This window comes from Ochotona curzoniae, unplaced genomic scaffold (genome assembly GCF_017591425.1).
Source record: "Ochotona curzoniae isolate NIBS_2020 unplaced genomic scaffold, NIBS_Ocur_1.0 contig_430, whole genome shotgun sequence".
NCBI classification, from domain to species: Eukaryota; Metazoa; Chordata; class Mammalia; order Lagomorpha; family Ochotonidae; genus Ochotona; species Ochotona curzoniae.
This window is the reverse complement of record NW_024466219.1, coordinates 15,458,592-15,482,620: the sequence shown is the minus strand read 5'-3', so window position 1 is coordinate 15,482,620 and position 24,029 is coordinate 15,458,592. Positions and strand designations below refer to the sequence as shown.

The 24,029-nt window shown below is 47.9% G+C and overlaps 1 protein-coding gene across 2 annotated transcripts; it reads left to right on the top strand.

Annotated features, from left to right (window-relative positions):
• Nucleotides 1–1,270: 1,270 nt before the first annotated feature.
• On the top strand, nt 1,271–20,350 carry ELK4 (ETS transcription factor ELK4). Of its 2 annotated transcripts, XM_040985531.1 has the most exons (5): nt 1,271–1,483; nt 10,078–10,293; nt 13,687–14,556; nt 15,314–15,430; nt 17,211–20,350. In XM_040985531.1, the coding sequence occupies exons 2-5, from the start codon at nt 10,087–10,089 to the stop codon at nt 17,307–17,309; spliced, it is 1,293 nt and encodes a 430-aa protein (XP_040841465.1). In that variant the 5' UTR covers nt 1,271–1,483; nt 10,078–10,086; the 3' UTR covers nt 17,310–20,350. The 2 variants fall into 2 exon arrangements, with proteins under 2 accessions (XP_040841465.1, XP_040841466.1); XM_040985532.1 differs by lacking the exon at nt 1,271–1,483 and having other exon boundaries at nt 9,692–10,293.
• The last annotated feature ends 3,679 nt before the right edge of the window (nt 20,351–24,029 follow it).

Genomic DNA, 24,029 nt, shown 5'->3' with positions numbered 1-24,029 from the left:
GAGTTGCTTTCACAGGAATATAATCACTGTGTTGTGGAGGAGGAGGCTGGCAATCAAAGAAATGGGGAGCTTTGTCCCAAAGCCTCCAGAGACCGGGATCATGTTTCATCTGGTGAGCCACCACTTCCATGGGGGAGGGGAGGTGTTTGCTAGGTGCCGGTGCCCGCCTGAAGTGCACTCTGTTCTCCATTTCATCTTCAACTCACACCACGAAACTGACACTCAGGGAAGTTGAGCCACCCAGCACTGCCACACAGCCAGGAAATGGGCCAGGAGCAGCCAGTCACTCGGCCGCTATCTTACCTGTCTGTGGCTTCCTGTGACCTTGAAAAAAAAGTAAAATAAAAGCAATTGATGTTTTAAAGGTTTTGCTCAGTCAATGCCAGCTCAACTCGTCTCTCTCTCTCTCTCCATTTAATTAATTGTTCAGGTAGCTTCTTGTACCAAGCGTGATCTGATTCCAGAAGCATCCCCTGCGCTGGGAAGCCAGGAGCTAGACCCTCGGGCACGTGGTTTTCGGTACCTTTTCCCCCTTCATCATCACTACGTCGAAGTCACTCTTTCCTGGATCATGGAAATCGTGTCATGGAGAAAGAAGCGGCTGTTGAGGCCTCCGAGTGCTTTCCACACCAGCACACAGTCCCGCGCGGCGTCCCCTCGAGTCGAGGGTACCGGTGCAAGGGACTGTGATGGGATGGGGGCGCACACCCGACTTCTGGGTCCACTCAGTGCGAGGGGCCGGATGCCACCGGCGGTGGCTCTGCGGGCGCGAGGCTCGGACTGTGCTCCCCTGCCAGCACCGTGCCCCGTACCCTGGTAGGGAGAGTCAGGGGTCTCACACAGGTGGCTGCTGGCCGGATGGGTGACCGAGGAACCGCCACACAGCCGAGGGCGGCAGCGAGTGGCCAGCGGCGGAGGGGGGTCCCCCAGCGGGCGCCCTCGCCCGAACCCCCTTCAGCTGGAGCTGGGGGGCCCAGCTTCTTTGCGCCCCTCGGGGTCGGGTCCCGCCCTCCACACCCCCGGAAGTGACGCGCGGCGGGGGAAGGCGGCCTCGGGGAGGGGCCCGGGCGCCCCCGGGGAGTTCGAGAACGGCGGCGGCGACGGCGGCGGTGGCCGCGGCGCGACAGGCGAGGCCGAACGACGGCGAGGGACGGCCCGAGCGCGCGCCCTGCGGTTAGCGGCCCAACGGCCTGCGCCGCCGCCGCCGCCGCCACCACAACCACCGCCGCCGCTGCCGCGTGCGGGGGCGGGCAGGGCGGAGCCGCGGGCGGCCGTGCGGCGGCGGGAGATGCGGGCGGCTGTGGGCACCCGGCGGGCTCGGCTCGGCCGCTGCTGCCGCCGCCTGCTCCGGCTCCGGCGCGAGGCTCGCAGCGGCTGCCGCGCAGCCCTCGGCTTCCCGGCGTGAGGAGGAGGCGGCGGCGGCGGGCGGAGAGAAGCACCGAGTTGGAGGCGGTGACCGACCCGGACCCAGCGCGCGGCCTTGGTGAGCGGCGCGCCCCGTCGGGGTCTGGCGGTGCCCGGGGCCGTGGGGAGCTCGCGACGCGACCGGAGAGGAGCGGGGTGGGCGCAGCGGGCACCCTGGGGACCGCCCACGCCCCGCGGTGCGCAGGTGGACACCGAGCGCCCCGCCCGCCGCGCCCCTTATTTGATCTCTTGGGGGCAAAGTGTGGCAACGGCGTGTGTGGGTAGGAAGGGAATCAGGCAGACTGTGTGTGTGTGTGTGTGTGTGTGTGTGTGTGTACGCGCACGCGCGCGTGGGTGGGAAGGAAGGGAGCCAGGCAGACTTTGTTTAGGGACAGGAAGTTGGAAAATGAAAGTGCAGCCGTTCCGCGCCTACCAAGGCCGCCGCCCCGCGGACTTTGATCTCCTCTGGGGCACACGGTCGCTGGTGTTTTCTTCCTGTCCCCGGGCTGTACTGTTCATCCGGTGTCGAGTTTCATTTCTTTTTTCTGCTGCTCTCTGGGGCCGGTCTCCCCCCTCTCCACTGCACTCCCCGCCCTCCCTCATTTTCCACTCGTGGCGGAGCGGCTGCCTCGAGGCTGGTGCCTGCTGGCGTTCCTGGGAAGACGTCTGAGGGCTGCAAACATCTTTGGGGTGGTAGGGGGATGGGGTTGGGGTGGAACAGCCTTTGCGCTCTGCAGGAAGTAAAAGGCATGGTTGACTGAGGTTGTTCAGACAGGCAGAGTTGGCGTTTGTGGAGTTGGGAGCCTGTGAGTAGGGGTCCTGGGAATGGCTTCTCACCCCTCTGATGGCTGTCTAGTTCTGGCCACGGTGTTTTGATTAGAGTGCAATGCCCCCCCCCCCCCACACACACACATATCTCTTTTCTTTGGTTTTAAGGTTATATTCAGACTACCCGAGTCTCTTTAAGTTCCTCAGGAGACCCTGACAGTTACTTTGTGGTGGAGCGTAGGCTTCGTGTACTGCTTAGCTGCTCTGGGTCCACTGAGGGCTGATGACTTTGAACTCTGATCTAGGGCTTGCTGTACTTTATACTTTGGTTTTGTTTTATTCTAGCGTCTCACGGAAGAATTTGGAAACTTACTTGTGTTTTGGGACTTAGCTACTGTCTCTGAAAAAATAGCTGGGTTGTGGGTCTCCACAGCAACTGGTCTGTGTGTATTATAAACATGTTTAGGGGGAAAGAGTTCGCTTAATCACGTCTTCCTTGCCCCAGTAAGTTATTTTAGTGTGGCCCCGGGACTGAATCTGCTCTTTGAAGGGTTGAGATGGGATCAGTCATAACTTTGAATTTAACTCTTCAAAAGACAAATTCCTTTATTTGAATCCACTATTTCCATGCCTTGTTATGTTTAAGAAAAAAAAAACTTAAAATGGTAATTGTGGAACTCTAAGAAGGAAGAATAAAATATTTGCCCTCTAACAAGTAACAGGAATTGAAAATCTTCATATTAGAAAAGTCATTTCACCTTTGTAATGTTTTTACTCTTTTCTGAAAACATTTCCCCCCTCAGTCCTCTTTCTATGGTTGGGGAAATTATGAAAGTTGATAGTTAACATCACACTTTTAGGAACTGAAGTGAAATATATCACTTACAGACCCCAAAGATCATTCGTTTTTCAGTCCAAAGAATAACCTGGTATCAAAATTGAATTAATCATATATTCCTTTAAAGAACCCACAGATGTCCATTTTATGTGTTTCTCAAAAAAAAAAAAAATGCCAGTGCTTCCATCCAAAGCCACAGCCCCGTCTTCTACTGTCAACAACCAAGCTGCACACAGGAGGCTGCCACGTTAGAGACAGCAGTAGGCAATACACTAAAGGACCGGTCTTCCAGACCTGGTGGCCCAGTGGGGAGCCATGGGGAGGGTGAAGGGCAAGCCTGGCTGTCCCTGGGGACACCGTTGCTTCGCTCAGGGTAATCCCTGCGTTCTCACTGCAGAAATCTGAGTTCTGACTCTGCAGAGCTTCGCCGTCTGCAACCTGGAGGGCTTCAGCTGTATCCCCGTGAAGATATGAGTACTTCAGAAACTGGGTTTTGAAAGCTTTCCAAACTTGGTGGAATCCCAAGCACCACATTCGTAGTAAGCTAGAGGTTCTGGCTGTGTGCCTGGTTTCCATCTTTCTTATTCATCATGTCTCACCCCCATATTCATACCCCTACCCTAAAAGGTGTGGGGAGGTTGTGTGTGGGCATGTGGACATTGACTTCTGGAGTTAAGCTAATGTTTACTGGGAAGTAGTGTAGCTTAGACTAGCAAGTAGTTCAGTTAAGTTGGGGAGCCAACATTGTGGCCTAACTGGTTAAGCCACCATCTGCAATGCGGACACACCATATGGGCATCAGTTAGAGTGGTGGGCAACTGTACTTCCAACCCAGCTTTCTGCTAATGCATCTGGGAAGGCAGCAGAAGATGGCGTAAGTGCTTGGGTCACTGCAGCCATGTGGGAAACCTGGATAGGCCCTGCTCATTGTGGCCATTTGGGAAGTGAACCAGCAGAGGGAAACTTAAGTGCCTTTCAGATAAGTTGCATAAATACATAAAACTTCAAAAATGTTTTTGAAAGGTAGAGAAAGAATATGTATCTCTATTCTGCTGGATCACTTTCCAAATGACCCCAACAGCCAGGGCTGGTCCAGGCCAAAGCTGAGAGCTGGATTTCAATCCAGGACTCCCAGTGCGGCAAGGACCTCACTGTTTGAGCCATCATCTGCTGCCTCCCATGTTGCATGTTAACAGGAGGCTGGAATCAAGAGCATAGCTTGGATTTGAACCCAGGCACTCTAATGTGTGGTCTAGGTGTCTCAAATGGCAGCTCTACTGCTACACCCACACTTGCACTCAAAATAAGTGGGAAAGCTGTGTAGAGCACAGGTGTGTGTGATGAACTCAGAAAAGTGACAGCATATCCACAGTGTCATCACCATACCTAATAGAGTTTTAAAAACCTACTGTTGGGGCCTGGCACAGTGGCTTAGCAGTTAAAGTCCTCGCCCTGAACGCGCCAGGATCCCAAATAGGTGCTGGTTCTAATCCCGGCAGCCCTGCTTCCCATCCAGCTCCCTGCTTGTGGCCTGGGAAAGCAGTTGAGGATGGCCCAAAGCCTTGGAATCCTGCACCCGCGTGGGAGACCTGGAGGATATTCCTGGCTCCTGGCTTTAGATCAATGCAACACTGCAACACCAGCCGTTGTGGTCACTTGGAGAGTGAATCATTGGGAGGAAGATTTTCCTCTCTGTCTCTCCTCTCTGTATATCTGACTTTGTAATAAAAAAAAAATAAATCTTAAAAAAAAAGAAAGAAATACAAAGCATTTAAGCATTGCTATCTTCATTGTCCCATCCAAGTGGTAAACAGAGGGTGAGGAATACAGACACAGAGGGGCCGTGCTCGGGGAATGCCTGTCCTCAGAGGTGCTGGGGAGGCCAAGAGGCAGAGTGCCAGAGCAGCAGGAGCACAGGACCAAGAGAGCCCTTCCTTATCATAGGGGCTTGTAAGGGGAGTGGTTACACTCAATACCGCCCCCTCTCAGGTGATAGGTGAGAGTCACAGGTGGGCGGGAGGGAACACCTAGGTGGTGGGGGAGTGACTTCCAAGCTGTGACCCTGAACTAAGCTGCCTACCTCACCACAGGTCCAAGTATTTGAGTCTGTGCTACTTACGTAAAAGACCCGCTTGAAGTGAGGAGCCCAGCCATTGCAGGCATATGGGGAGTGGATCAGTGCATGGAAGATTGCCTCTTCTCTTGCTCTCTCTGCCTTTCAAATACATAAATATTTTATTGTAGCTTTAATGAGACTGTAACTTTTTTAGCAGGTGTGGCTGCTTGGCATTAAGGAGATACTCTGTGGGTTATTGTCACTGAGTGTGCCATGCATCCCTCTTGACACTGAGCTGGTGAAGTGAAAGCGTTTGTCCTACCCTCAAGAGAAGCTTGGATTCAAGGCCTGCATTTCCACTGTTTGTCATCTCACTTCCTCATGCTGGGTGTCAGTTCTGTGCAGGTGGCATCCTTGAAGTATCCTGGAGAGCGTTTTGAGTTCAGGAAAGTGTCCGGGACATGAGCATTTCTGCTGCTGTCCTTGTTGCTGCCCTTAGTGGAGCAAGTGTGGGTGACCCTGAATGACCCCCCACCTATGTGTTTTCTGTTGGAATTAGTCTTCTTGGGCCAGGTTTTCTGATACTGGTTGTAGTAGGGTTTATTTCGAACATGTTTGTTTATTTTGAAAGAAAGAAAGATTGTTGTGAAAGAGTGACAGAGAGATGGGAGATAGAGAAAAGGAGACAGATCTTCCACTTGCTGCTTCATTTCCCAGAGGGCTACAGCAGCCATTGTGGGCCAGGCTGAAGTTGGGAGTCAGGAGCTTCAACTTGGTGTTCGACAGGGGTGGCAGGGGCCCAAACATTTGGCCTGTCTGCTGCTGCTTTTGCCAGACCGTTAGGAACAGCCAGGACATGAACCAGTGCTCGAATGAGATGCTGGCATCGCAGACAGCATTTGGAGAATGAACCAGCAGGTGGGAGCACACTCTGTCTTTTCTCTCTGTGCCTGTCCAATGAACATATTTCTGAGAATATGTATTTTCAACATCATGAAAAGAAACTGTCCTGTCACTTGTCATTCCTTTTTTTTTTTTAAGATTTATTTATTTTTATTGGAAAGGCGGATATACAGAGAGGAGAGACAGAGGAAGATCTTCCGTCCGATGATTCACTCCCCAAGTGAGCACAACGGTCGATGCTATGCCGATCCGAAGCCAGGAACCTCTTCCGGGTCTCCTGCACGGGTGCAGGTTCCCAAGGCTTTGGGCCGTCCTCGACTGCTTTCCCAGGCCACAAGCAGGGAGCTGGATGGGAAGCGGGGCTGCCGGGATTAGAACCGGCGCCCATATGGGATCCTGGGCATGCAAGGCGAGGACCTTAACCACTGCGCCACCGCGCCGGGCCCACTTGTCATTCCTTATTCCTCACCTCAGTTCTCAGCCAGTGGTCTCTTTCTGTGTTTGTATTTGCCTATTCTGGATATTTCATATGAATGGGATCATGCTTTTGGTTTTGTTGTTGTGACTGGTTTTTCACTCATGTAGTGTTGGCAAGGTCTCTCCATCCCTGTTGTGTCAGTACTTCATTCCTGTTTGTGACTCCATGCACCAGATTTGATTTGTCCACTCATCGGTTATTCCTTTATTGTTGTTATTAGTAATTCTGCTGTGAATATTGATGGTGGGGGCCATGCTGTAGCACAACGGGTTAAACTGATTCAGCACTGGTTCAAATCCCAGCTTCTCTACTTCTGATCCAGCTCCCTGCTAGTGTGCCTGTGAAAGCAGCAGAGTATACTCCAAGTGCTTGGGCCCTGCAACTACGTGGAAGACCTGGAAGAAGCTCCTTCCTGGCTTCGGCCTGGCCCAGCCCTGACTTTGGCAGCCATTTGGAGAGTGTACCAGTGAATGAAAGATTGTCTCCTCCCCCCCCCCCCCCCCCCAATCTCTCTGTAATACTGACTTTAAGTCAAATAAATACATAAGCAAACAAATAAATCTTATGTAAAAAAGATTTATGTGAGTGTATGTTTTCATTTCTCTTGGGTGTACATCCAGGAGAGGAATTTTTCTATCTGTCCATCACCTTGACAACACTTGTTACTTGTCTGGCTGCAGTCATCCTTGTGAGTAGAAGATGATTTCTTAAGTGGTTTTGATTTTCATTTCCCTAATCATTAATGATACTGAGCCTTTTAGAATACTTAGTAGTTATCTATTTTTTTTATTTAGTGAAATTTTTTTTTAAAGATTTATTATGTTTTATTGGAAAGGCGGATATAGAGAGAGGAGAAGACAGAGAGGAAGATCGTCCGTCCGATGATTCACTCCCCAAGTGAGCACAACGGTCGATACTATGCCGATCCGAAGCCGGGAGCCTCTTCTGGGTCTCCCACGCGGGTGCAGGGTCCCAAAGCCTTGGGCCATCCTCGACTGCTTTCTCGGGCCACGGGCAGGGAGCTGGAAGGGAAGCGAGGCTGCCGGGATAGAACCGGCGCCCATATGGGATCCCGGGCGTGCAAGGCGAGGACCTTAACCACTGTGCCACTGCGCCGGGCCACGCGAAATATTTTCAAATCCTTTTCCAATTTTTAATTTGTTGTTGTAGGAGTTCTTTTGGGGGCTGGTGGTGCTGTGGCAAAGCAGGTAAAGCTGCTGCCCGCAGCACCGCATCCCATCCAGCTGCTCCCCTCTCTATAAAGCTCCTTGCTGATGTACCTGGGAAAGCAGCAGAGCATGGCCTGAGACCCTGGGCTCCTGTACCACTCATGGAGACTCTGAAGAAGCTCCTGGTTTTGAACTGGCCCAGCTCCAGCCCTTGTTGTCATTAGGGAGTGAACCAGTGGATGGAAAATTCTCTTTCTGTAATTCTGCCTTTCAAATACATAAATAAATTGTTTTGAAGTTCTTTCCTTATTTTGGGTGGAAATTCCTTTTGAGATTCATGATTTTAAAATGTTTTCTTCCATGTTGGGGATTGCGTTCTCACTGGATAGTATTGTTTGCAGCACAGCAGTTGTAAGTTGTCACGTAGTCCGACTGACCTGAGTGGGTAGTACTTGAATGGCATTGGTCTGATTTGTTTTTGAACTCCTGTGGCCCAGTGAGATTGCATTCCTGGAGAAAGGAAGGAGTTGTTTGTGTGCCAGCGAAGGTGTTGAGTCACTGGCTTCCTAGGACAGGCTCATTGTTTGGCCAGGGTTTCTGCCTGGAAGGATTCTTGCTGCTGAAAGATGAGTTGAGGTTCTATGAGGAAAATACCTTTGTGACATCATTTCCTTGCCGCTCCGCCTAAATTTGCCGGGCTGATTGGAGCCCAGGGGAATGTTGGCAGCTGGTGGATTTTGATTGTTGTGACAGGCCTCGAGGAATCCGCGGAGGCAGGGATGCTGGCGAATGGTGCATGGCTAGCCCCCACGGCAGAGAACCATCCGGTCTGCAATTGAGACACTCTGGTCCAAACGGGGAGATGATAAAACTTCAGATATTCAAGGATTTTTCTTCAGTTCGTGTGTTGTTATTGCTCTGAAAGACAGAATTATAAAGAGGAGAGGAGAGACAGAGTTCTTCTAGCTAGTAGTTCACTCCCAAGTGGCTGTAACGAACAGCCAGAGCTGGACCGGTTTGAAGCCAGAAATTGGGGGGGGGGGGCCTCCTTTGGGTCTCCCATGTGGTTACAGGGCCCCGAGCACTTGGGCCATCCTTTGTTGCTTTACCAGGCCATTAGCGGGGAGCTGGATTGGAAGTGAAACAGCTGGGACATGAACCAGCACCAGTGTCGATGCCAGTGCCTGAGACAGAGGCTAAACCTGCTATATGCCACAGGGCTGGCCCCCAAATTTTTGTCTTGATAATCAAAGGGAGAATGTAGGCAAGAGGATTTCGTGAGGATAGAAGCCTGACAGAACTTGTCAGGAAATCAGGAACCATTTTCCTGAAATCTAGTGCTGCCAAATTGTGTGTAAATTTATGGTAAAGGATACTGAAAAGTATCAGAGTTGAAGTAGGTTATTCTGTACCTTACTTATCTGGGCAACTGGGAAGCAAACATACATGCACACACAAACACACGACACTGTGTGACCCCCATGCCATGCCATGCCATGCCATGCCATGCCACACCATACCACGCCACAGAAAAGCAGAGTTAGAGGAAAACTACAATGGCCAGGGCGGGGCCAAGCCAAAGCCAAGTGTTTTTCTGGGTCTCCCATGTAGGTGGCACGGGCTCAAGGACTTGAACCATTTTTCTCTGCTTCTCCAGGCACGTTAGCTGGGAGCTGGATTGGAAGCAAAGCAAGTAGACGCCAACTGGTGTTTATAGTAGATGCTGGCATTGTAGGTGGCAACTCCACCTTTGACACCATAGTGCTGGCCTTGAAATGATGACTTCTTGAGAGAATTGGGTGATGAGGGTTTTTTTTTTTTAATGTGTTTATCTTTATTATTAAAGAATTATTTGAAACAGTTACACAGAGTGAGGACAGATTTTACATGTGCTGGTTTACTCCCACTCAGATGGTGCAGTGGTTGGAGCTGGGCCAGGCTGAAGCCAGGAGATTCACCCAGTGCACTTCCCAGATGGCCCCACTGAAACCATCTTCCACTGCCTTTCCCAGGCCATTAGCAGGGATCCGGATCAGGAATGTACGGGTTGGGACTTGAATTGGCACTTGCATGAGATGCCAGTGTCACAGATGCTACTTTACCTGCTACACCACAGTGCCAGCCCCTGAGTGATGGGATTTTATGGTGCAGTAACAGTGTGGTGATTGGCAGTCCACCAGACTGCCCCTGTAACACATGGAAGTAACTTTGTCTTCCTTGTATGCTACTTGTTGCCTGTGACTTTGCTTGAGCAGCATTTGCTTAAGCAGCGTGTCAGACTTGTTCAAGGACTGGATCCCCAGTGTCTGCCTTAAAATGAGGATGCCCTGGTAACCACTTTGGAGTAGTGCTGTGTGGGTGACCTGAGTGTGTGGACGCGGAGTGCTCACAGTGCCTGACACGCAGTGTTGGCGTTAGTACTGTTGCTCACGTCATTGAATGTGTGTTTGTGTTCCTGCAGCCCGCTGCTATGGACAGTGCTGTCACCCTGTGGCAGTTCCTGCTCCAGCTCCTGCAGGATCCACAGAATAAGGATGTGATCTGCTGGACATCCAATGATGGGGAGTTCAAGCTTCTACAGGCGGAGGAGGTAGCTCGTCTCTGGGGGATCCGCAAGAACAAGCCGACCATGAATTACGACAAGCTCAGCCGAGCCCTCAGATATTACTATGTAAAGGTAATACATAACCTGAGGTTGCTCAGATGCAAACAGACCTCAAGAAGTAACTCCTTCCTGTTGAGGTGGTTTGTTTTTCTAATCCAGTTTATTTTAATAGAGCCTCAGCCATTGGGAGTTAGGATACAAGGCATCAGTGTTCCAGTTAACAGCTCTACAAACTCTTACTCCATTAGCTATTCTGTGTGTGCATATTTTATTCCTAATTGCAGTTGTGTTTGAAAGAAAAGAAATTTGGAAATTCTCAAGGATAAATAAATTTATGTGTATTTTGTAAGTTTCTGTAAGAGTTGTGCTGGAGGAAGCAGTTCGTCTCTGGTTTTGGCTGCTGGCTAGGACACATCCTAAGTTGGAGCTCTGGTTTTTGACTAGCTTCCTGCTGATGCTGATGCTCCCTGCCACTCAGGTGCGAGACCTGTTTTTTTGTTTGTTTGTTTGTTTTTGTTTTTTAAAAATTTATATGCATTTTATTTGAAAGAGAGAGGGAAGGAGAGAAAGAGATCTTCTGTTTGCTGACTGACTCCCCAGATCCCACAAGGGTGGACCCTGGGCTGGTCTGAAGCCAAGAGCCTCTTTTAGGTTTCCCATGTGGGTGTGGGAGCCATCTTCCAGTGCTTTGCCAGCACACTAGTAGGAAGCTGGAGCAGAAATAGAGCAGCTGTGACTCAAACTGGCCGCTATGGAACGCTGACACCGAAGGCTATGCCACGGCACAGTCCCGTGGATTAATATCTGGTGCCTGGTTTTAGCTTTAACCAGTCCCTACTTCACAACATTTGGTGCAGTGAGATGGTGATTGGGAACATGTTCTCTCTCTCTATCTGTGGCTAATAAATAAAAACAAATTTTGAAAAGGAAATTGCTTTCCATCTTTGTGTATTTCATTTGGAAGGCAGAGGGATAGGGGATGAGAGAGACGGAGGTAGAGACAGAGATCTTCTGCCTGCTGCTCCCCCCGCCCCGCAGATTCCCACCAACTAAGTCTGGACCGGGAAGCAGCCAGGAACTCCATTGTGATCTTGTGTGAGTGGCTTAAGCCATCACCACTGCCTCCTAGAGTGTACAGTAGCAAGAAGCTAGAACTGGAAACAGAGCTGGTATGGGATAGTAATGTCCCAAGTGGCGATTTAGCCACTACACTGTATCCTAGCTCTTGTACAGTTATTTGTATGGCTTTATTAAAACTTTTAGTTTTAGCTTAATCAGGAACTACGAAGCAGTACCTCAGCAGAGATGTCTGGACTGTGGTCAGCATTAAGCCAGTGAAATCATTTTGTCCAGCCCTGCCAAGCAACAACCATAGGCCAAGGACTCAAAATACGATAAATTTGTAGCAGGCTCATTTATTCATTTATTTTTAAAAATTGCAGAAAAGGAACAAATTTTATATGTTTCATTCATAAAGCTTTGAAAGACATAATGATAGGGCCCGGCACAGTAACCTAGTGACTAAATCCTTGCCTTTCCTGCTTGTGGCCTGGGAAAGCAGTAGAGGATGGTCCAAAGCCTTGGGACCCTGCACGCGCGTGGGAGGCCCAGAAGATGCTACTGGGATCAGCTCAGCTTTGGCCGTTGTGGCCACTTAGGGAGTAAACCAGTGAAAGGAAGATCTTTCTGTTTGTCTCTCCTCTCTGTAAATCTGACTTTCCAATAAAGTAGATCTTAAGTAAGTTAAAAAAAAAAAAAAACCATCATGGTACTTGTACCATGTGCCCAGTGCTCATCTTTACTCCTCCTTCCTTATTTTTTAATTTTTCTAATGACATACTTTCAAAGTACTTTTGTAATCACAAGCTTAACCCCTTATTAAATTAAGAATTCAACCTCAAGCAGGTTAATTTTTAAATCGATCATTTCATATGGCGTTTGAATAATGGAATAAATATCTGATTGGCCCTCAGCATAGAAAATTTTCTTTCTTTTTTATTTTAAAGACTTATTTCTTATTACAAAGTCAGATATACAGAGAGAAGGAAGACAGAGAGGAAGATCTTCTGTCTGTTGAATCACTCCCAAAGTGAGCGCAATAGTCAGTACTACGCGGATCTGAAGCCAGGAGCCAGGAACCCCATCTGGGCCTCCCACGCGAGTGCAGGGTCCCAAAGCTTTGGGCCGTCCTCAACTGCTTTCCCAGGCCACAAGCAGGGAGCTGGATGGGAAATGGAGCTGCCGGGATTAGAATCAGCGTACAGGGCAAGGACTTTAGCTGCTAGGTCACCGCGTCAGGCCCTATAGAAAATTTTCATTACCAAGCCTTAAATAATACATAGAATCAATTTCTTAGTGAAGATTATACCATTTAGCGTGTTCCTGCCTCTTGGACACTGAAGTAAATGGCTGTAAATGACAGTCTTAAAATGGAAGGCTGAAATCTTGATCTCTTTTACCTTTTAAGTGGTTAATCTTACCAGCTTTCCAGTATGACAGGAAGTAGGAAGCAGTTAGATTTTAAAAGGAATTATTAAAAAGTTTATTTGGGGCCCGGCGCGGTAGCGCAAGTGGTTAAAGGTCCTCGCCTTGCACGCCCGGGATCCCATATGGGCACCGGTTCTAATCCCGGCAGCCCCGCTTCCCTTCCAGCTCCCTGCCTGTGGCCTGGGAAAGCAGTCGAGGATGGCCCAAAGCCTTGGGAACCTGCACCCGCGTGGGAGACCCAGAAGAGGCTCCTGGCTTCAGATCGGCATAGTATTGGCCCGTTGCGCTCACTTGGGGAGTGAATCATCGGACGGAAGATCTTCCTCTCTGTCTCTCCTCTCTGTATATCCGCCTTTCCAATGAAAAAATAATAAAAATAAATCTTTAAAAAAAAAATTATTTGGTAGGGACAGAGAGCTGTGTTTGCTTATTTACTCGTCACATGTCTGCAACAGTCAGGTGTTGGGCGGACTGCAGGCAGGATCCAGGTGCTCCATCCAGGTCTGCCGGAGTGAAGCACTTGAGGTCTCTCTACCTCCCAGCTTGCGACATTGACGGGGCTGGGAGCAGGGCTGGGACTGGATGTCGCATGTGGGTGTTACAAGCTGGGGTGTAACCCTCTGTGCCGCAATGTCAGCCCCAGTTTTTGAATGAAGTGGAAGACTTAGCAGATGCAATACTCGAATTTTTTTTTTTTTCTTAGAATGTGTATGGCTTGTGTCTGGAACTGGGTGATTGCTGTCCAGTGAGTTCTAACTTTTTACAGATACTTGATTGAGATAGTTAAGCCCTTCCAATCTTCCAATCTGCTTTTGTGTAGCAGTGCGGTGGATTGTTAAGGAATTTCAATGTTCCCGCCCTGACTTCTCTGAATAGTAGGGAGTATGTTTGGTGTGGCTCAGTGAATTCAGATGATTCTGACACTGGGAGCTGTCCTCATGTGGAAAGTGTAAGAGTGCTTATTTTATTCACCTACAGAACATCATCAAAAAAGTGAATGGTCAGAAGTTTGTATACAAGTTTGTCTCTTATCCAGAGATTTTGAAGATGGATCCGATGACAGTGGGCAGGATTGAGAGAGATTCTGAGATTTTGGGCTTCAGTGACGTCAGCAGTGGTTCCAAGGACACGGAGAGCGGCGGGAAGGAGAAACCCCCTCTGCCTGCTGCCAAGGCCTCCAGTCGCAATGACTACATTCACTCTGGGCTGTATTCATCCTTCACTCTCAACTCTTTGAACTCTTGCACGAAGAGACTTCCCAAATCAATGAAGATTGAGAATCCAGCTGAGAAATTGGCTGAGAAGAAGTCTCCTCAGGAGCCAGCAGCATCTGTCATCAAATTTGTCACAACACCTTCCAAAAAGTCACCAGGTGAACTGGCTGTGCCAGCCGGCCCAGGTATTTCTCCATCTTCAGAGGAAACCATGCAAACACTGGAGACGCTGGTTTCCCCCAAACTGCCATTTCTGGAGGCTCCAAGCTCTGCATTCAGTGTGCCGGCCACGTTCACCAGCACAGCACCTGGCCTGGCCCTTTCCCCTGCCGTGCAGGAGCCCCCCAGCAGCACACCTTCACCCCCTCTGAGTTCCAATGAAGACCTCGACACCGATATTGACTCAGTGGCCTCTCAGCCTGTGGCACTTCCCGAAAACCTGTCGCTGGAGCCTAAAGACCAGGATTCAGCTCTGCCAGAAAAGGACAAAACCAGTAATTCATCAAGGTCCAAGAAACCCAAAGGGTTGGAACTGGCACCCACCCTGGTAATCACGGGCAGTGATCCAAGCCCGCTGGGAATACTAAGTCCCTCTCTCCCTACAGCGTCTCTCACACCTGCCCTCTTCTCACAGGTAATTCACTCTCATCGTTTATATTTCTTTACCTTTACAGTCCTTCATGTGTGTGAAGATTCAGGATGTGTACCTGCAGGTTTACTATCTGTCACTTAGGTTTGTCTTGGAAAGGTATGTGACCCTGTGAAAGTGACACAGTTCCTCACCTCAACTGGGACTGCCCAAGTAAGAGTTGGAGCGTGGTTGTAAGATGTTTGAATACTTAACGAGTTTTTCTACCTTTTTCTAAAGAAAATGATATGTCCCTCCTGCCCCTTACAGCCTCAGAAGGCTTGTTGGTGTGTCCAGTCAGATTGCAGCAGGTGCTAAGGTCCTGGTGGATCGTGACTGCTGTGATGTTGAGGGGCAGCCTGTGCAGTCAGAGTAGTCTCTCTCTCCATTGACCTGCTGGCAACGGCTCAGAAATCTCTCACAGACCATCTGCTCACCAGGCCACGGCTGCTGCCCGGCCTCCTGGATCTGGGTACTGGCTGGGTGTTCTGTTTGGGAGACACTATATAAAAGTTGGCTGAAAAGGTAGTTATTTTGATCTTTATGTTCTTTGGTTGTAAACATAATTTCTGAGTTTTTTGGTGGTTTTATTTATTTGTGTTTATTTCTTTTTTTGCTTTCATTGTGACAAAATTTCAGGCTTGGAGTTAAATAGAGGGGAGAGTAGAACAGGATTTAGGATCAGGCTGTTTGTGCTGTTAAAGGATAAGGCATACGCATGCCAGGTCATTGAGTGGGTTTGTTTTTTTTTTATGTGTCGCAGACCCCCATCCTCCTGACCCCGAGCCCGCTGCTGTCCAGTATCCACTTCTGGAGCACCCTCAGCCCTGTTGCTCCCCTGAGTCCAGCCAGGTTGCAAGGTGCTAACACACTTTTCCAGGTGAGTGGCACGGATGTTTGTCAGTGGAGCATGTTAAATGAAGACAAAAAGGTATAAACTTTCAAGTTAGTTAATATTCTTGGAAAATTTTGCCAGCACACTCTTCAGGTAAATATTAGCAGATGGTTGCCTTTCATTCACTGTTAACAGCATTTACATCAGAGCAACAATTAATACTGTGGAACATGTTGCACATATATATATATATATATTTGTCATTTGAAACTGTAAAGCCTCTTAAAAATAGGCGGAGCCTTTGGCACGCAGTAGGGTGCTGCTTGGGTTGCTGGGTCAGAGTCTGGATTTGACTGTGTTCTGCTCCCCGTTCCACCTGCTTGTTGACGTACACCCTGGGAAGCATCAGGGTCCAGTTTTCCAGCCTTGCTGAGCATGTGGGAGAGACCCAGACTCAAGAAGTAAACCAGCAGGTGGGAGTGGATCTCTCAAAAGATTACATGGCATTCAGAATGTTTTTGCACAAAAGTAGATCTTTTTTGTAAGAAGACTTACTTAGGAAGTTCTTAATTTTTATTTGAAAAGCAGAGAGAAAGCTATCTTCTGTTCGCCAGTTTACTTTCTAAACACCCACAATAACTAGGACTGGGTCAGACACATCAGGAACCTGGAGTTCAGTCCAGGCCTTCCACACGGGTGTGAGGAGCCCAAGTACTGGTACCTTGCAGGGTATGCATTAGCAGAGAGCTGGATTGAAAGAGGAATGGCCAGGAGTTGAGCCAGGCTCTCCAATATGGAACATAGGCACCTCAAGTGCCTATACAACTGCTGTTTCAATCTCCTGCTCCCAAAATAATTTCCCATAAGCGTTTTGCCTTGCCTGCTTATACAGGTGCACACACACACACACACATACGTAGAAAATTTCCACAATAGGCTTCTTCCTCTTATTTGGGATTGAGAACAATAAAGTCTCACTAATGGTATGTCAAATATTCATATTTACTCTTTATTCAGGACTTATATTTGAGAACTTTGTAAGTATATATGTTTTCAAATGAGTATCATGTTGTCTTGCAGTTCCTAATGAATGTAGTCATTATTTTGTTCCAAAAAAATAGACTTTGTAACTTGTAGATTTTTTTTGTGGTTGAATCATTCACTTAGTACAGGTGACTCTCTCTGAGAAATTTTCTTAAATTTTATAATTTAACTTTTCTGGTTTTTTTTGTGTGTGTGTTGTTTGGTTACAAAAATCATTCTGTTACTCAAGGGAAAGAGTACTGAGAATTGTGCATATTTCACTTTTGGATTTCTCATTACCTCTTGTCTGCAGGTGATAGGGCTTAGCAGGATCTGAGACCTTAAGCTGAGTTGTAACACTCCTGTAGCTTCAGCCTCAACTCGCCATGTGGGGTTGGTCAGGATAAGTGGTTGGGGAAGTGTTTTCTAGGGCAGGCACACTGTAACTCTTTTTGTTTTTTGGGGGCTTCATGATCTGCTTTATTGCTGGATACACCAGGTAGTGCACATTACTGCTTAGTTTTTAACAGTCTTTATTTGAGCTTCAAAGTAAACCTGTGTACTTGTGGATGCAACGGGGAGCTGTCACCTGTTTTTGTTGCTGCTACTTGGAGGGCGTTCATATTTAACGGAAAAGGCAAATGGTTCGTGCTCTGACATGCTGTTCTTCCCTCAAGCAGTTACTGCGTTTGTCCTGTGGGGGCTGCACCGTGTGGTCGGCTTCTGCTTCAGGGAGGACTAAGGACATGAGAGGGAAGGTGGAGGTGAATGATGAAGGCACTAATGTATTTTCTTTTTTCAGTTTCCTTCTGTACTGAATACTCATGGGCCCTTCACTCTCTCTGGGCTGGATGGACCCTCCACGCCTGGCCCGTTTTCCCCAGATCTACAGAAGACATAGCCTATGCACTCAAGGAATGAGAACCATGAAGCAAAGAAACCGAGGGACACTCAGCAGGATTGCCTTTGAAGTGAGCAGCTGGTGTTCGGCAGTGCTGACGAGAGACCGTTCCCCATGGGACACCTTTATAGGATTCCCTTTGCCTAGAACTCAAGAGGACTATGTATAAAAATGCCTTAATTGGAGCTCAAACTCCACCTTCCCCTTCCATTTTTCTTTTGTTTTTAAATATTGTGAGCTTTGTGCTAAAGTAACCTTTAGTGGAGTTTAGCAGCTATGCTTTGCGGGAATGATCAAGAACAAAGTTATTCATTCCTGGCTGTTGGGACCTCTGGACAGGAAAAAAGTTATACTTAGAGTCTGTTATTTAAACAAATAGCAGTTAGATGAAATGGGCTGCATCTTTAAGACTAAGTGGGCTCTGGTGAATGACTGCAGATGAGCTGCTCATGCGCAGTGGAAGCAAGAGCCATCCTGAGTCCTCCATTCAAGGCACACCTAGGAAGCTCCTCCCACTGTGCCATGCGCCTTGAGCAGCTGACACCCGGGGAAGGCAACTGGTTTACATTGACTTAAGGTGGGTCTCCCAGCTGCAGACTATAGTCTGGGCCTGTCAACAGTGCAGGGAGCTAGTGTATTTCAGTATCAGAAGATTTCTAAACCTGGGGTTTTAAGACAGTTTTTGGAAGCTCCATTGAGAACATGGGACCCCATACATAGCCCAGAAGGGTTCCCTGTTCTCCGAGAGTGGTCTGATGACGCCCACATGGCATGCACCCTAGGAAATGGGGCCTTTTTGGAAGATGAACTTGGGTGTTCAAGTGTTGAGAATGACAGATCTAGTTGCCTGATTGGAAGCAGCATGTGGAGCTTTTCTTGGTTAGAAATACCCAGAGTGAAGGAATCTCGCCTTTCTACTGACGTGCTGTCATTTCCTGTGGCATATTTGTCATCTTTCCTTTGAAATGTAAGGTTGCTAAAGGCTGTAGCCATTTTAAAGAGGTGGTCAGTAGGGGGGTAAAGCTGGCTTATTTCTTGTGAACCCTGTTTTGTTAATAATTGGGGAAGAGTGTGGCCTTGGGGTTGGCTTGTGATGCAGGGCAGGTGTAGTCCTCTCTGCACCACCACAGTTGTAGACTCGTCCCAACTAGAAGTCTGCCAGATGCACACAGCTTTGTTGAGCCCCACTCTGAACTGATAGCAATATTTCAGTGTTGTCTTTTGAACATTTTGCTTTGAAATCCATTATCAAATCCTGTCATCACCATGACCTGTCCATCAAATTAGTCTTTTTAGTCCTCTCCTTGAGTCACACGAACTAAACAGAATGAATAAGTCAGTTCTTAAGGGCTTAAAATGACACTGGTACAAACCAGTGTCTTGCACAGTGTTCACTTCAAGTTCATTGTTACGCCATGTAGACGTGCTGCTGGTGAAGTCTCCAGGTCTGGTCACTAGTAGAAGTACTCAGTGAGCTGCTGTGACTGCTCATGCGTGGTCATCAGCCCAAAGTTCTGTTCTTGAAATGTGCAATAGTAATATTGAGAGACCGTCAGGACTGGTGGAGAGCAGATGCTCCATACTTTCTCCCTGTACTGAATGAATTAATTAGCTTGCTTGCCTGCTTGGAATTAGAGCTCTCACAGCACTTTGGAAGAAACATTTTTTTAGATTAGCATTTTGTATTTTGGATAGGTAAATATTGATGGGTCGATGTAACTAGATGTTTTAAATTTGAATACACAAAAGTGTTTATCTTTTTGAATTAAAGGAGAAAAGCCATTGGTTTGTTTTCATAGATGATGTCTTTGCTGATTAACTGTCTCAGCATAGAGGTGCCTTGAAGCAGGGCACCATTAGCACTCAGGCCAAGCAGCCTCCTGGGAACCAGATTTAGGGAGCCCTTTCTGTAAACCTGCAGCTGATGCCTAAGAGGCGTGAGGCCTTAGGAGTTGATGAAAATTGCTCTTTTTGAGATGAGTGTGTGTGTGTGTACATGTGCGCGCGTGCGTGTGTCTTTTTAAAGTTTACAGCCTTCACTTGGGTGTCTGAGGCAGACAGTTCCATTTGCAGACTACCTCCTTCCTGGAAAGTCAGCTCCATAGTCTTCTGAGTACCCGGAGCATTCTCAGCATCTGAGCTCGAGCTCTGTCTTCCCTGGAGAGATGCGTGTTTGCTGGTAGTCACCACTGGGAGGAGCGGCCGTTGGGCAGCAGTGGCCCAGGTTAAAGAGGAGTGGGTTGCCAGGGGTTTTCCAGCATTTTCTAAGATGCCCCGGCTTTCCCTGGCCACTCAGCTGCAGCTAGAAGATGGTTGGCACCCAGGAGACCTGGAAAAGCCTTGGGTTGATGGCATTTGCGGGGCCAGGTCCCCACCTAGGAACTGAGGAGGGACGCCTGTGTCAGGAAACCACTGCGGTGTGTCGCTGGCAGGTGAATCTTCCTGGCGTTTCTAAAGTCATCTTTGTCTTGTTCCTGTGCTGGTTTTTAAAAACAAGATGAAGGCCTTGTGCTTGACTTCAGCAATCCTTGTTTAAAGTGGTTTGTCCCAGCACTTCTGTTGTGTCAGGTGTTGTGTGTGTTTGAATTGAAGACTCTGGCCCTCAAGGTCAACCAGAGTCTTAAGATTAAAATGTAAGTTCAATTTCACATTTCAGAATGTATTAAAATACTAAGCGTAATTTGTTTTTTCAAATGTCAATGGGAAAGGTTAGCACTTGAGCCCACATAGAGTACTGGATTTTTTTTTAAACTGGAAAAATTCTGTGAAGGTTTACATACTATGTTAGACATCCAGAAAGGCAGGACCGGGTGCTCCATTAAATCAGAGGCTTGGCATTCTGGTGCCAGTATCGGCTGCTGCACTCAGGCAGCACACGCTGTATTATCCTGATCTCAGAGTTCCTAGGATGCTGATGGCAAAATTCTAGAAGGTCACTCTGGGTTTCTAGTGAGTAGAGCACAGTCTGAGACACCCAGTGTCGCTGAGGGAAGCGAGCAGGCTCCAGTCTTCTTCAGCACACACTTGAATCAGCAAAGTTTCCAAACTTCACGTTTCATAAACAAATGAAGGGAGGCATAAAAGTAAATATTGGCAGTTATTAATATGAGAGAACTTCCAAAAAATTCACAGAAAATGGAGTTAAAAGATAAGTTGAGGAGTGGGCACTGTGGAGCAGTGGGCTAAGCTGCCACTTGAGACACCTGCGTCCATATCAGGTGGCCTGGGATTAAGTCCCACATCAACTTCTGAGCTTCCTGCTGTCTTGTCAGGGAAGCAGCAGATAATAACCCAAGTGTTAGAGTTCCTGCCACCCACATGGAAAACCTGGATGGAGTTTCCTGGCTTCTGGCTTCAGGCTGGCCCAGCCCTGGCTATTACAGGCATTTGGATGGTGAACTAGCAGATGGAAGCGCTCGCTCTCCCCTCTCTCCCTTTCTCTCTTTCTCATTTTGAAATCTTGCTCTCAATTTTTTTTTTTTAAATTAAAAAATTTATTTCAGTGCGTATTGAGTTTCTCTGCCTCCTGCTCCGCTGTCTTCCAGCGGTTGCAGGAGGTGTGTGTTCCTGGGTGGGCTGTGCAGCAGCTGCATGTCTCTGACATTGCTGCTGCAGGGGGAGCGTCTGGGGATTCAGGCTCTGAGGTGGGGATAGGGAAAGTGATTGTTTTGGTTTTGGGGTGCCATGTCTTCGTTTTTTCCCCTGTGGTGGGGGTGAGGGCACATTGGTGCCAAATGTCAGCTTTGGATCTCCCGTTGCGCACTCCAGGTGCCTTGGAAGGGAGCCAGCCGTGGGGGGTTCATTCTTGTGTGTCTGCTCTTTCGTTTGCTCCGGCTCCAGCTCTGTCCATCGCAGGAGCTGCCCCAACACCCTAACACCACCACGCTGCCGCCGCCCACATCCTTAAATGTTGTTTAGAGATAAGTTTGTTTTGGTGCAGCTGTTTTTTCCTTGGTCAGTATTTTCCATGACCTTTTGGCTATGACTCTTAACTTTGGCCTTGTATTTTACCACTCGCTTCAAGACAATTTCAGGTAGCTTTATTATTCAGGTAGTTCCCATGTGTTCATTTTTAAGTTTTTCACCAGTAACTCTTCAGCTTCAGCAGGAATACTTTTCATGCTAGCTCTGCTCTGTTTATCACTTCATTTTTTTGGTGTCCATTCTATATACCCGCAGACGTGTGCTGAGTTTGCATTCTTAGGTGCACAAACAAGTGTGGAGGGGCCTGCGGGTCTCTGTATACAACCACAGGCTGTTCATGACCCAGCGTGCCAGCCAAGGGTGTGATGGTATTTCCAAAACAGACTGAGTAGGTAATTATTCAGTCCATCATAGAGAAGATAGCTGGAGTTGACTGTCAGTGGCATGTCCTCTGACCTGAGAAGGAGTCCCATGGAAAGTTTTTTGTTTTTGTTTTGTTTTGTTTTTTGCTAATTTTTCTTCCTGGTTTAAAGTCAACAGGTAAATATTGTGCTACCAGTTTTACACCAGCATTGCCTGGGTCTTGGGGCCCTGTTATGCCCTCTCATATCATCAGAACTTGGTTTCCTGAGATTGGAGTTTCCATTTCAGCATCTAGAATGCTTGCGGGCAGTGGCGTGCTGAACAAGACAGAAAAGGCGCTAGATCTCATTGCTTGGCCTTGGTGGAGCCTGTTCCCGGGGAAGTCGTGTTTTGACCTGTTGCTTGTGGTAGATGTACTCCGTTTGAAGCTGTTGGCTTCTGGAAACTACTTCTCTGATAGATGGATAGGCTGCCAGAAAAGATTGGTTTCTAGGGTGCTGCCAGGCTGGCTTCTTTGCCGTTATGAAAGGATCCAGTGGGGTTTGTCTGAGGGGGAGAGTATGGCTCTAAGATTCCGGCAGACACCAGGAAATCCAGGCCGTTACTAACATAAGTTTTAAATGAAACCTGTGACATGAAAATCCATGTAGGAGACAATCAGACCTGTGAGAGCTCATGATGCTCTCCTTTTGAATACAGTACACATCAGGAAGTCGCAGGAGGCTTGACATTTTGCTTTGAAATATTTCACTGGAGCCGAGAATGTTTCTTTCCAAGTCATTCTGAGTTCGTGCCTGTGTACATGAGCACTGATGTGTGGACTGTGTGTATAAATCTGTGTTTCAAAGGGAACATGTATTATCCTATAGACTAGGAAGGATCCCGGTCTGTTTTATACTAAAACCAAGAAAAAATGGCAGCACCTTGCAGTTGCCATTTTTTTAGAGATTAATGCCTTGTACATTTCATTTTAAAGAAATAGTAGAATCATAGGCCTTAAAGACTAACTGCTTGCTAACAGAGGTACCATGCTTATATGTGACAGACTCCAAATCATCTTAACCTATTCTCTTACATTCTCGTATTAGTGAGCAAGGAAGGATGTTAAAATTTGTATATTTGCATTCGCTTTTATGTAAAATATCCATTAGGCCATGGTTGTGAACCTCTCAGGAGGATTGTGTGAGAAGTGGGATTTCTGAAATGCAGAGACCTGACAGCGACTTGATTGGAGCCTGGGGGCTGTCTGGCACTGTGGCCTGATCTCTCATCAGTCAGGGGGGCTGAACCATCTCCTCTGCTTTGCCTGTTTCTGTCTCATAAAGGCCCGTTGTGGCTCCATCCCTTCTGAGGCCGTGAGCCGCGCTCACACAGGCCTCCCCACATTCTCACCAGCGGAATCGCTCCAATCTGCGTAGATCCAGGGGTGGAAATGCTATGTATACTGGTATTAAATCACTTGGCACTTTCTTGGGCACCATTATCAGCACTGTTTTTTTAATAACTGGAAGCACTTAAGGATTATTTTGTTTGTTTAATTTGAGTGTAAGGATCTTGATGGTCAGGGAAGTCGGCTTTATTTCTCATCCAGATTATCTGAAACTTGAGAGTGTTTGCAGACAAGATAAACGGATTACCTACTGAGCCATTCTCCTAGGCTCTGTAAGGTGGGCTCTTATGTCTAGGATGTTGTAAAATAATTGACAAGCTTTAGATATTGTGCTTTGTAGAAATACACGGTTTTTGTAATGATTTGCAGTTGATAGACAACACTTCATTTTGTAAACTTTTTGTTTGTTTAATTACTGTTGTTTTGGAGACTTAAGACATTTCAGTGTTTTGCTTTGGGGTGGTGTTCGCAGTGCGTGGCCCTTGGTGGGTGTGTCTTGCCATCAGTGTTTGTGTTAAGATAGCATATTTCATGACTGCCCCACTTGGTATTAGTGACATTAGCAGACGTGTGCGTATGGGTAAGGACAGGAACGAATACAAACCTTTGATTTCTTGAAGTCTCTTGGCTTGGCCCTGGGGTCTTTGCTAATCACAAGCACCCCTGTCTTCACTTTCAGATCGTGGCAGTCTTGTTTATTTTTGTGGGTAGGGAAGATTCAAGATGAAACTCAGCCATTTTGCTCGTGGTTAGCTTGGGTTTGAGGTGAACAAAACTGATTAATATTAGTTTCTTAGAATTATGTCCTTTGTTCACCAGTTGAAAAACGGACTTTTTAAAAAAAGGTGTCCACCTTTGCATTTTGAAGAATTTCCCATGAGCTCTGCTGGACAAGCTCAACAGAAGGCCCTCCTGAGAGGCGCTGTAGCAGCAGTGGTGGGTGCGGGGCCCTGCCATGTGTGGACTGGGGGCGGGGCAGGTGCTGAAGGATCAGCCCACGCGTCCCCAGGGATTGCTGCAGTGCAGCTCAGATGGGGACGCGG

Coding starts and splice junctions, on each gene's coding strand:
- ELK4 (XM_040985531.1), top strand. CDS start 10,087: ATGGACAGTGCTGTCACCCTGTGGCAGTTCCTGCTCCAGCTCCTGCAG. Junction 10,294..13,686: donor TCAGATATTACTATGTAAAG/GTAATACATAAC, acceptor ATTCACCTACAG/AACATCATCAAAAAAGTGAA. Junction 14,557..15,313: donor CACCTGCCCTCTTCTCACAG/GTAATTCACTCT, acceptor TATGTGTCGCAG/ACCCCCATCCTCCTGACCCC.